General features: G+C 29.1%; 1 protein-coding gene across 2 annotated transcripts; it reads left to right on the top strand.

Moving 5' to 3' along the window:
- The first annotated feature begins 109 nt into the window (after window positions 1-109).
- LOC107451470 (F-box synaptic protein) lies at window positions 110-7,418 on the top strand. 2 transcript variants are annotated; one of them, XM_016067573.3, is made up of 3 exons: window positions 110-719; window positions 4,819-5,091; window positions 6,386-7,418. In XM_016067573.3, exons 1-2 carry the CDS (start codon window positions 138-140, stop codon window positions 5,038-5,040), a joined length of 804 nt encoding a protein of 267 aa, XP_015923059.1. In that variant the 5' UTR covers window positions 110-137; the 3' UTR covers window positions 5,041-5,091; window positions 6,386-7,418. The 2 variants fall into 2 exon arrangements, with proteins under 2 accessions (XP_015923059.1, XP_015923060.1); XM_016067574.3 differs by having other exon boundaries at window positions 113-719; window positions 4,855-5,091.
- Window positions 7,419-13,276: the final 5,858 nt, after the last annotated feature.

Genomic DNA, 13,276 nt, shown 5'->3' with positions numbered 1-13,276 from the left:
GAATTTTAATTTTGATAAAAATGAAAGAAGTTTGATTTTAATTAACTTTTATTTTATCATAATTTATTTATTAAATCCAGAATATGTTTATATTTTTTGGCAGCACGTTCAGTAATGGGGGAATTGTTTATTCCGCTATGGCGGAAAGCAAATGGGGAAGTTTGACACACAATATTTTAGAAATAATATTCTCTTATCTTGATTTGTCTGATTTACGTGGTTGTTCGCTGGTTTGTAAAAATTGGTATAAACTCCTAAATGATGAAGACAATGATGTGTGGCGAATGCATTGCGTCCGCAAACTCGCAGAGGAAGCTTTGCGATCTGACATTCTTTCTAGTGTACCAACTTATAAAGCTAAACTTAGAGCATTTTATCACGCTTGGGACCCACACGAATGTTCGCGAAATGTTTATATTAAACCGAACGGTTTTACTTTGCACAGAAATCCAGTAGCGCAAAGTACAGATGCTGCCAAAGGTAAAATAGGATTTAGGACTGGTCGGCACTGCTGGGAAGTGTGGTGGGAAGGACCGCTTGGGACTGTTGCTGTCATTGGTATAGCGACTAAAGAAGCTCCTGTACAATGTCCAGGATATGTTGCTCTTCTAGGATCAAATTCTGAAAGTTGGGGATGGAATTTGGTGGACAATCATTTGCTCCATAATGGAGATAGCCAAGGAAACTATCCTCAACTTAATAACGCTCCAAAATATCAGGTTTGTTATAACGTGAGGTTAATTGAAAGTAGTCAGAATTGTCTATTGCGATTAATTTTGTCGATTAAGAGAAAACTTATTTACGTTACTGTATATTTATAAATATGTATGTAATTTATATGGTTTTTAAGTGAGTATTTAAATCTGCCTACATGTTCTAGAAGGCCTGCTTACATTACGTATGACCTGCTTAATTACGTGATCTGTGGCAGAATGACTGCCAAGTCTTGGAAACTTCCGGGTAGTGGCCTGCTAGAAACTAAAAAAAAAATATCACGGAAAGAGATCAACTCGAAAGGTATAACTCATAGCCACCCCCAGGCAAACATCTCATGTTTTTTTTAAAAAAATTGCAAGTTTAAATCTATTTGGCATTTGTAGTTGACGAGACAGATCACGATACGGAAATATCCCCCTTAATTAGCTAGTCTTTATGAAAATGTTTAGACACAAATCCCTCTACAATGACTAACTATTGAAGGCTGTTATCAGTGTTATTTTAAGTTATGTTGCATATAATGTATTAAAGAGCTGAAGGATCCTTGTTTGATCCTCAGGGGTGACATCATACCCTCCCAGGTTCTAGATAGATAGGTTCCAGCCTTTCCAGATCCATAGGTTCCAACGTAAAAGTGGCCTGTGCATATTGCTTACTGACAATCTTGCCATTGGCCAAGAAATTGAAGAGCTTTAAGGAACGCAATGCCGTGGGAGAAACTTTTTGTTGCAAATTCTCTTTCACCTCCAATACGAATTTAAAAGAGAGAGAAAATGTGTTCTAGCAAAAAGTTTCAATTGCTGAAAAAAAATGTCTAAATATCAAGATGCTAATAAATTATTGGAAGAGAACTTCTCCGTCCATTGCATAATCCTAAGTTATCTTCTTGTAATTCATTTAAATATATCTTTGATATTTTCAAAATTTCTTTTCAGTATTTGAGACTTCATAGCTTACTCTTGATTTGTTTGAATTCACTTTATTTATTACTTTAAATTAGTTATTATGGAGGTGAAAGAAAATTTACAACAAAAAGTTTCTCCCGTGATTTGGCATGCTCTTAACCTCTATAATCTTTTTAACTTACAGAGAGAATACTTTATTTTTTTGCTCATATCTTTGCATGAAAGAGTAAAAACAAGTGCTTAAAATGTTTAATAATTCATTGGAAGAAGATTCGCAGGTCTGTAGGTAACTGCACCAAACCTATAAAGTTACCAGGAAGAGAAGGTGGCTTGCGTCAAGCTTAAAAAAATTATATAAATGGAAAAGGACCATCTAGAAGTCATTTATGGGCAAACAACTAAAAAAAAAATTTTATAAAATATTAATAGTACATAAACCTTTTGATGTTAACAATTACTGACAACTACTGATTTGTGAAAGGCCTGGTTGTCAATGAATGGCACCTGATGGTAGTTCTTATGAGGCTAGTCACCCTTTGAACAATGAAAGAAATACTAAAGAATATAAATATTGATTCCTGTTATGTTTTTATGGCAAGTGTGCTATGAAAAAGAAAAAAGCGATGCCTGCATACTTACTATGCAAACATATGGTGATCATATTTTCCTCTATTTTCTTTCACTTCCTCAGTGTGTGACAAGTCTGAAATTTCAGTTATAAATTAGATTATATTAGTTCTAAGCAATTTTATTAGGTTTGCACTTAAAAGACTTGTTTTCTTAAAAAATCATTACCTACCACAGAGTTTAAAGGAGGTCAGGGTAATCCCAATAAAATCAACCAATAAGAAAAAAGAATTTTTGGGTCAACATTTCTTATTTCAATTATTTTTGGCATGTTTAAAACCTACTTCTAAAATAAAAAATAAGGAAATTTTAGAATTTTTACATTTTCAAACTTGCAATTTCGAAAATTAACAAACTTTTTGGAATTTTTAATCAGTTATAATTTGAGAATTAATTGACCTAAAGAGCTAAATTTTGTGTTATTTTTGTTCAGTTTTTAATGGCATTTTATAAAATCTGTAAAACTTGGCTAAATAATAATAAAAAATGTTTTTATTAAATAATTAGATTAAAATTTTAAAAAAATCAAATTGAAATGTTTAATTATTCAACTAACTTATTTAATATTTTTTTACCAATGTTTGTGCCAAATTTCTAGATAGTATTCCTATGGGATCATATAGAGAAAAAATAATATTTTGATTCAACAGTTACACATTTTGTGATATTTTCAAAACAATTTTGATGGATATTTGGCATATTCATGTAATGATTTAGCTCAATGTATAACATGGAAATATTTTTTTTCTTCTCTGTTTTACATAAAGTACCATCTGAAATTTGACTAACATTACCGTAAAACTATTAAATATATATATATATATTTTAATATTTAGCTGTGTTATTTTATAAAATGTTGTTAAAAACTAAACAAAATAACTCAAAATTTTGCTCCCTTAATCATTAGTTCTCAGTTATAGCAATTTAAAAACTGTCAAAAATTCGCAAATTTTAAAAATTCATGACTCAGAATTCAATGGTTTAATGTCATTAAAATAGATAGCATGGCAGTGTTAATTTAACATTTTTAATATTTTGAAATTAATACAGTTAATTTAACTTCTTTTTTGCAATGTCTGTGCCAAATTTTAGTTTTATTTCTATGGATCATATAGAAAAATATATGCAGGTCTCTTAAAACTCATTGTACATATGTTAGGAAGTGATAGAGGACGACTAGACATACGCAAATCGCCATACTATCCATGATCGAAGTGCAAGTCATAAAGCGCCAGAGCACGGAATGATAGGAAACCCAACAAAGAAGAAACGGATAAAATGAAGGGAAACATTTTAATCAACAAAATTAAATTGTCAGCAGCTCCAATATCTGGGCATGTATTTGGAATGCTCCATACGTGTCATGCATCTCTGTCTTCTGATTTGAATGAACATCCATATCAACAGTGATACACAGGGCAAATGAGGGCAGCTGCTGTGAGCAACTTCTTTAAAGCAGTTGCTGGGAAATTGCATTAACAAGGGCATCACACCATCAAAGGAGTGACCTCCATACATTGACTTAAACACCGGGCATCTCTTGTGGTGTCAACAGCTGCAGTATCTGGGATTCTCTGTACTTGTAATGCATCTCGGCCTTCTAATTAGAGTGCTCATCTGTGTCATCAGCAATCCACAGAGCGAATGAGGACAGCTGCTATGTCCTTAAGCCTTTTTAAGACAGTTGCTTGGAAGCGTCCTCTAGTGCATTATGACTTTCGTTTTGACCATGGATTGTAGGGCGATTAATGCTTGTTTCGTCATTTTCCATCTCCCCATATGTATGTACCATGAGTTTTAAGGTACTCAATTTATATTTTCTTGTTAAATATTAATCATGTAACAAAAATATGCAACTTTTTTTTTGTTGCTAATATTGCTCTTAAAATAGTAGATGTGGATTTTACTGCATGATTCGTCACTCATAAATGAGAAATAAATAAAAGAATTTCTTTCATAATAATACCTTTTGAAAATTTGGTGCACACAATGCTTGAAAAGATTAAGATATTTTTTATAATAATTTGGCCATGTTATGCATTTTATTAAAACTCAGCAAAAAGGCATAAAATTTAACTCTTTAAGTCAATTAGTTCTCATGTTAATTAAATGAAATTGTTTAAAAACAGCAAAAATAAAATGAGTTTTTAAAATTGCGTAACTCAGAAGCAAATGGTTAAAAAAATTGGAACTTTAAAATTTATCATAATTTCTACCTATGAGAATAAAATAAACTAAATATCAAGACCTGTTATTTTTACGATTAAGTAACTTAATTGCAAAATAATATTTAAATACTTAAAATATGTACGAGTTATCTTACTCTCTATAAGGGTGTCTGTAAGAAAGATCGTTGCATTTAAAATGTTTCTGTATTTTTATTCCCAAAATATGCTAAAAATAAAAACTATTAATTCAATGAACAGTTACTTTATCATAACTGCTTGTATTTCATTCTTGTTATCAGATAATGTAGCATAAGAATAAAAAGTTACAGTAAGCTTTTTTTGTTGCAACTATCTTTAGTGAGGCACTCTGAAATTTGACTGTGCATTCATTTATTGTGTAGCAAGTCATGGATTTTGCTCCCATGGTGCCTGTGCAGGTTGGAGAACGAATACGTGTGATTCTCGACTGTGAAGATAATACGCTTGCCTTTGAAAGAAACTATGAATTTTTGGGAGTTGCTTTTCGGGGACTGCCTGACAAGAAACTATATCCTGCAATTTCTGCTGTCTATGGGAACACCGAAGTATCTATGGTTTACCTTGGCAATCCACTAGATGGCTGACAAAACTGCACTTAGTTTTAGGAGAATTTCTATTTGGAACCCAAATTAGTGGTAATGTCTGCTACTTTTTTTTTATCCATCTCATCCCTCCTTTCCTAATTTAACACCTCCAAACACCTCTTACCCTTTCGTTCCCGTGAAAATGACAGGGTGCGGTTTCACCCTCTATCTCTCGCTCCCGTGATATTCCCAGGCTGGAGTGTTCGGTAGTAACGCATCAGTAAATATAAAACTAATTCATATCTTTTTTCCCCAGAAAAATTTTTATTTCTCATTTTACACACCAGATTGCAGTACCAAGATATTTTTAAGCTAATTGTACTTGTAGTTTATTTTAAACTAGATGTCAGCACTAATCAAATACATGAATAAAAAAAATAGGCACTTTTGTGACCGTTTTCATGAAAATTAACCGATTTTTAAGGAAATCCCTTTCATGGTTATATACACTACTTAGAAGTGCTCATAATGCTGTATAACAATGCAAATCACACTACTACTTGAATGAAAGTGTGTGTCTTCATTGACGCGTCATGTCAAAGACCAGTTTTGGACGTCAGTACCCAACCCTGAATGCGAATTGCACTATTGTTTGAATTAAGTTGTGTGTATTGAAATAAATTATTAGTAGGGTCATGTAGGTATTTTTTTTTTTAAGGAAACCTTTGAAACCAAACTTAATTTATTTTACCGAAATTTTTTATGTATTTTATATACGCTAGATTCACATAGATTAAGTATGAAGCATAACTTATCTATTTTGTTTGATTATTTTCTTACAGTAATACATTCAAAAAAACATATTTTAATAATTTTTTTATTAGATATGCACTAATTTTAGAACTATCCCTATTTTACCCCACTCACTGGGGTACAGTGGAGATAGTATTAAAATCAATGTATATTTCATTAAAAAATCTCTGTAATATTGTTTTAGAAATAAAAAAATCTCTTTAATAAATGTATTTTGATTATATATAAAAGATCATGCTAAAAATATTTTTTGTTTCCTATTATTAAATTAAAGAGTTAATGTTCATGGCTATCAAAATTAAGTTTCTCTTAGAATGCAGTATATTTTGTTGTACTCTAACCCATCTAGTAATCAGTAACTGACAGGGCCGAAGTGGAAGTTAAAATGTAAATCACTGACAACTAACGTGGCACTCAACAAGTTATGCTAAGTAGTTTTCTCCAATTCCATGTGACTCATTTCTCTAAAAAAATTAATCCTATATTTTACCTAAATAAATATAACCTAAATGTCTATTTTTAGGTAATTTCAGAAAATGTTCATTTGTTTAAAAGTCACTAATAATACTCTTTTACCTTTTATTCCAAACAGGTTGACTCCAATAATTTGGATTTTTAACTAAGACTGCTTTCACAGTGCCATGTTTGATACCAAATGCTGTCTTCAGTATGCTTGAAAAGGTTGTTTGGAGTTAAATTATTGGTTATTTTGACGAATGTAAGAATTCATTCACTTGATCATGCTTATTCATGTCTGTGAATTCAAATGTATATTATTCCATGCATCAGTAAGGTAATTTAAATCCTTAAATGGCATCTAGGAAGAGTGAGTGAGATTAAATTTAATAAGGAAATGTGAATCTAAGTCTATATTTAAATATGAAAATATTTATTTTGTAAATGGAACTACCTAATATTTATTGTTAGAGCATTTAAAGGAAGCAAAACCATTCCATTTGCTCAAAATCTGTGTTCCAGTTTAGTTCCAAATGTGCATGTTGTTTGTGTTGTGTATGATTTTCTTATTTATGAATTTACTTATGTCTTAAGTAGCTTTTTTTTTTTCCTCTTATTAATTGGAATCGAATTTTGAACCATATTTATTAAACAAATGAAATTGTTTTTATCTCTTTAATCACTTCCTTTAGTACAGATGTTAACTTATGTACTCGTTATCTCTGGTTTAATTTTCTCATTTGTGTTTTGTGATTGATGATTTAAATTGAAAATCTAATAATGAATTTTAAAAATCTCCATTTTCATGACAGAAAAGCAATAAGTTTTCTTTTTTAATTTTATTTTAAATAATATAAAACCTACTTTATGATTGAAAAAATTCCTAGGTATAAATTATTTTAGACTTTTACAATTTATAATGGTATTAACTTTGTTGGATCCATAAAGTATGATCTTCATTTATTCTAATATTAAAAAAATAATTTATGTCTGACGACTTTTCTTGCATTAAATAACAATATTTGTGTTTCGATATTGTTATTGTTCTTTTATCTTCTTAATGTGAAGTACGGTTCCCTCTGCTAATAAAAATATGATTCATTCTAGAGACATTTTATTTAATTTAGCAGCTAATTTTACTTAAGACCATATCTGCACTTTTTTAAAAATAGAAGTAATCATTTGCTTACTAGTGGCTAAGTTTTGACGAGCAAAAAGTTTAAAAAAAAAAATTCTGTGCTTTGTTCTCATCTGGTAGCAGAACCTTCATTAATTCAAATTTGGCTGCAACTTCAGCACTGTTTATTGTACAAACCTCAGTTTAATCTAACATATATGTAGAAAAATTAGCGAGTGTAATGTTGTTATGCATAAGAATTTTATCTTTAAATTTAAGTTTAATTTTTACTATGTTAACAAAAGTGGAATAAATCCCTATAAAATTAGGCCTGTAATCAAGTAAAAATTTCCACTTTTAGTTCTTTGAGGTGTTCTCTCAAATCAGCTTTTTAATTTAATTTAAAAACAAGTTTAAAGGTGTTTTAAAAAGGAGTCTCAGCCATTTTCTCAATTTCTTTGTTTACTTTTAAAAAGAAAACTTACATGAAAAATAATCTGTAGATACTCTAATAATCTGCAACACTGGCTGCTCTGATGAAGGTGTGGCAATGGCCATGAGTTAGATTTCATCCCTTCAAAGGGAAAATAATCGATAGAAAACTCAAGCAGAATGAAAATGAACATGGCAGGATAAACAACATCCTGTAGAATCGATTTGCACATTTAATGCTAACTAATAATTAATTTGTTAGAAACCTGGTATTGAATAATTGCTTCGCATAAGTTTTTGCCTCATAAAGTATACATGCAATTATATTCACACAAAAAATAAATTAATTAAAGACAAAGAGAATTTGGGTAGTGAGCTATAGTTTGCAAAATATTTAAATAAAATATTCTTTTAAGATATTTTTTCTTGAGCTATGCTTAAACGAAGTATGTCCATAGGGTTTGACTTTTAACAGCAAGCATACAATTATATATACAGTGAAAAGTTTGGGTAATTACGCCAAAAAATTATTCAAATGAAATGTCTTTCCCTCTAATATATATTTCATCTAGTATACTATGGATTTCAAAAGCCTTAATTGAAATATTAAAATGATTCCTTGGTACTGTTTTAAGTTATTAGACTATGTTTAAAGTGTATATTACTTTTTTAAAAAGTGCTGTGGTAGCTATTAAATGTTTTATTTTTTTAATTGATTTATTTTAATAAAAACGAAAAATATTATTGCATGGGAATTAAAATCCATCTCAAGAATTATTACATGAACTGCCTTAATTGGAATTAATGTTTGCAAATGTACGTAGTTGTCCTGATTTTCTTGAAGAAAAATATTTTGTCCCGATTTTTAGCTTTTCATCCTAATATTCTTGTTACTTGTGTGTTATAAAACATCCTTTTTTTTTTACAACTACAAATGCAGAGTTGGAGATTTATTTTAAGAATCAAAAAAAAAATATTTTTAGATTTTTGATCCAACATTTTTCTTATTTTAATTAATGCTAGTAGTACCTTCCACTAATTATGAGACAAATAGCCTAAGCCACAGTATTAATTTTTTTTCAAGCTTTCTGAAAATTTTGTCATTTTATGTAAAAGAAAGCTGAATTACCTATTTTACTTACCAAATTTCTATGGTAATGAATTCAAGGGTCAAGCTTTTTTTATTATTTTCAGCATCAAAGCTTTTTGAGGGGAGCTATTGAGTTTTACCTTTATGAGAACTTAAAGTATAAGCTGTTTCTAAACATATTTTAATGCTTCTAAAATATTACTGTTGAAGAAAGTTTTCCCAGAGATAATAATAGGCACAGTTAATTTCTCACTTTCATAAATTGGGATGTGACTATCTTTACATTTTTTATCGATAACTTTACCTATTACTATTACATCATGCTTATTGCTATCTCATTATTGGATTAAAATCAATGAATCATAAAATTATTATAATATGAATTATAAAATTATATATAATTTTTTCCTTTTTTTTACTACTTAGCTAATTTTAATAATTGCAGTTGTTTAAAAAGTTTATGTAAAAAAAAAAAAAAAAACACGAAGTTGATTACGTAAAGTTTTTTATTCTTTTTATTGAAGTTCTTGAATTGTTAATTTTTAACCAACCCTTTTTTTTTGTAATTATTTTTTAAATAAATGATAAATTGTTAGATAACTAAGGCTTATTCTATTTTATGTGACAATTTATAACTTTTTATTAAAATAATGTAATTTGAAATTAGTTTTCAATGCATATTCATAGTAGCTATAATATTAGGTTGATGCATAAATTTGTGGAATAAACTTTTGATAATTATTAAAAGTATTTCAGTTTTTTCGTAATTTCATGTTCGGATATTAATTATGATGTTGTGTTTAAAAATATTAATTTAAACATTGAAATAAATCTAATTTAAAAGAACTTTCATCCAAAACTATTAAATAATGTTAAGGGAAACTAGTAATTGTCGGAGTTTAGCTGTCAGGTTCAACTAAATTAGAAAAAGTGATCCAACTGAAATTATAATAACTAACAAGGTTATACTAGGAAATAATTAGCTTGACTAAACTGCCTAAAAAGATCATTGTTTTATGCGTTAAAAATTTATTCTAATGTTGTATAAAATTTTTTCGCAAAAGAAAAGTAATTGTTTGGCATTTTTTTTGTCATGTATCGGGCAATTATTTTTTAAGCTGGTGAACCAGATTTTTTGGTATTATAATCTTTTAGTTATTTTACTAAGAGTTAATGGGATGAAGAAGCTGTAGTTCTTTACTTCGCCTGAAGATTTAGAAAAGTTCTTCTTCAGACCTAATAATAAGCTATAGGAAGTACTGAATTTCTTTGTACTTCTACCTAACTGGTCATAATTGACATTTTGTGTTTTGAACAGTGGTAAAAAGTTGTTAAAATATCACTTTTTATTTGTTATTTGTTTGAAATAAAATAATTAAAAGATATCATAAACTTAAAATGAATACCCCTAAATATTATGCTTCCTTTTAATTCCTTTACTACAAAATTGATTGCACTTAATATGGACTCTACAAGATTTTAGTAAGTCATTTGTGCACTTTCCGACAATGTCAGACTTTATGGTTGAGATTCTAGGTGACGGATGGTTCTTTCAACTTTAGCCCAGAAAATTTCTGTAAGATTTAGGTCTTAAGACCAAAGCAACAAAATGAAGTCCATTTTGTACCTTGAAGTTGTTCCTTGTAATACTAGCTGTATTTTAAACTTAAATATCCCGGTAATAAATGCCCTTGCAATTCCTGCTACTTATTACCATAACAGGATAAATTAACCAACCACAATGTTTAGGTATAATGTCTTCAAACTATCATGCTAACAAAATTAAGATTCTAAAACATCTCAATATTTTAATGACCTCTATAGGCAACACTGAGAGACAATATTTGCCTAAAACTGACAAATGATCATTAATATAGTGCTTAAAAGTTGTAGACTAATTGAACTCTTAAACTTTTGCATCAACCTAATACATAAATTGTTTGATTTTCAATTTTACATTATTTTATCAAGATTTTTCTATTGCTATTTTTAAAATTACTCAAATTATATTCTCTATGATCAATATTATAGTTGGAGCAGTTAGTTTAATGTCTCCATTTGACTTTTCATTGTTGATATGCTACTTTTCGAACTTTAAATTGTTATATTTTGACTTAAGTTTTTCACTGCCAAACATCAAGTACCTGATAAGAATTATGAACTTTTGTTGATTCATGTTATCCTGTACATTCATTGAACTAATAAAACAGTAGAGTGGATATGCTATAGCATTTCTCAAAGATTTATTCATTGTTTTTTTTTTTCTCGACCTAATTCACATTTTTTCTTTCATAACATAATGCAATAGATTTAGCCGATGTTTAGTATTAAAAAAAATAAAGGTTTTTTTTTTTTTTCTTTCTTCCTTTTTTTAATGACATTTAGTTTTCTAAGAGACTATATTTACAAATTTTTTACCCTATGAGTTAAATATTTGATATTATAAATGTTTTATAAGAGAACAAAATTTCTAAGGCAATAAGTAATTTTTGTTTAGTTAATAATTGTTGTCTTGCATTACATTAAAAACATTTCTTGTATTTAAGATTGAATAGTTGTGTTAGGTTTTTCATCATTTTGTGTTGAATAATGTTTCTCAAATATTATCAAAAGACTAAGCTGAAATTAAAAAGAATTATACTAAGATTTAAAACAACTTACTTGTATAATTAGTAATTTATATTGTGTGGAGAAATCTGTTTAATATTGCTTTATTTTCCAGCTAATAAAAAAAACATAAGATTAACCATCTAAAAATGCTTATTTCATACGTGCTTTGTTATAAGTTTTTTTTTTTTTCTTCATTTAAAGAAAAAAGTGTTTTATGGTTTTCTGAGCAAAAATTGTTTTGTTTCATAGCATAATGTTGATTTCTCCAAATAAAATACGACAATAATAAAGTAATTTCTCCTAATGAAATTTGTATTGAAATTATATTTATGTTCTAGCAATTAAATTTAACTAATGTTAACGCCAAAGTAATATCCTCTACTGATTTATAAGCTTAATGGATACATTTGTTAGTGCGATTTAAATTATTTTCTTCATTTGAAGTAATAATTTAAGTGCAATATTTAGTAGATTTAATTTTCATTTGAAGCACTTACATATGAATGTATTTTAAACTTATACAAGATATGTTTTTGATCTTCAATATTTATTCAATTAATCATTTTTATATTTCCATCCGAGAAGATTATTTTTATTGTTATTTTATTAAACTGTACCATGCATCGAAAGGTAGCGGCAAGTTAATCACTTAAATTCTTTACATATTTTATCTATTGCAAGTCAGTATGTGTTTTAATTACATAAAACAAAATTTAATATTTTATGTATGCATATCTGGGGCCTGATTTGTAAGAAGAAATATTCTGAAACTGACTGTAATGTAACTTCCTAAAGCAGCAAGTGCTGCAGTACAATTTTTACAGTTATATAGAAATATCATAAGTTTAAATATAAAACCAGTTTGGAAGATATGTTTTATATTCTTGCTTTATTAAAAAAAAAAAAAATAGTTCCTCATACAGCCCATTTAGAACGGAATGGTATCATGTCGTGGATGCTAAAGCTTCATAATTTTTTCTTACTTCAAATTTCAATTAGTCATTATTATTGGTAGTATATTAGTCACACAACTTCAATTAGTCATTTCAGTAGTTTTTTCATTATTATATTTATGTTCTGAAATGTTACAAGATAGCATTCTAGTGTATACCCTCCACAAATCGTGCCCTATGCATATGTATTATATACAGTAGAGTCCCGATTCTGTGAGCTAATGTGGACCACGACTAACTCGGTTAAAGCAAGGAGTATAAAAGAAAAAGGGTTGGTATAATGTTGTTGTAGTTCATTTCCGTCGCACTAGAGCTGCACAATGGGCTATTGGCGACGATCTGGGAATCATCGCTGAGGATGATCTTCTGCAGAGGGGATAGCACCCCTGCTCCAGTAGCCTGACGACCTGCACGTGAAGTCGAGCACTTTACGGTAGAACAGTTTAACGAGGACCAATACTGCACACCCTCGGTCCCTACGCAGGCTGATCCAAGTGGTCACCCATCCGCACACTGGCCGCAGCCAGTGATACTTGACTTCGTTGATCTGCTGGGAACCGTGTCTTAACGATCAGTTGACTGCGGGACAGGTATAAATGTAATATGTTAACAAATACAAAATTTATACGAGTACAACATTTACAATTCATATTATAATTAAAAAAGCTTACTTAAAAGCACTTAAAGAGCATATTTTACAAGAATTAAGGAGTTTTTACTTAAAAAATCCTTAATCTTTTTTTTTTTTTACATTACTTAGGCGCTTCTCTGCGACTATGCTTCGTCATTTTTTTTTTTTTTTTTAAAGAATAACAGGATGACTGA

Source organism: Parasteatoda tepidariorum, chromosome 4 (genome assembly GCF_043381705.1).
Source record: "Parasteatoda tepidariorum isolate YZ-2023 chromosome 4, CAS_Ptep_4.0, whole genome shotgun sequence".
NCBI classification, from domain to species: domain Eukaryota; kingdom Metazoa; phylum Arthropoda; class Arachnida; order Araneae; family Theridiidae; genus Parasteatoda; species Parasteatoda tepidariorum.
This window is presented reverse-complemented; position numbering and strand designations above follow the sequence as displayed.

Bases quoted from the DNA above. Each gene is read 5' to 3' on its own strand.
- LOC107451470 (XM_016067573.3), top strand. From the start codon at position 138: ATGGCGGAAAGCAAATGGGGAAGTTTGACACACAATATTTTAGAAATA. The intron at 720-4,818 runs GTTTGTTATAAC...TTTATTGTGTAG, and splicing joins ATAACGCTCCAAAATATCAG to CAAGTCATGGATTTTGCTCC.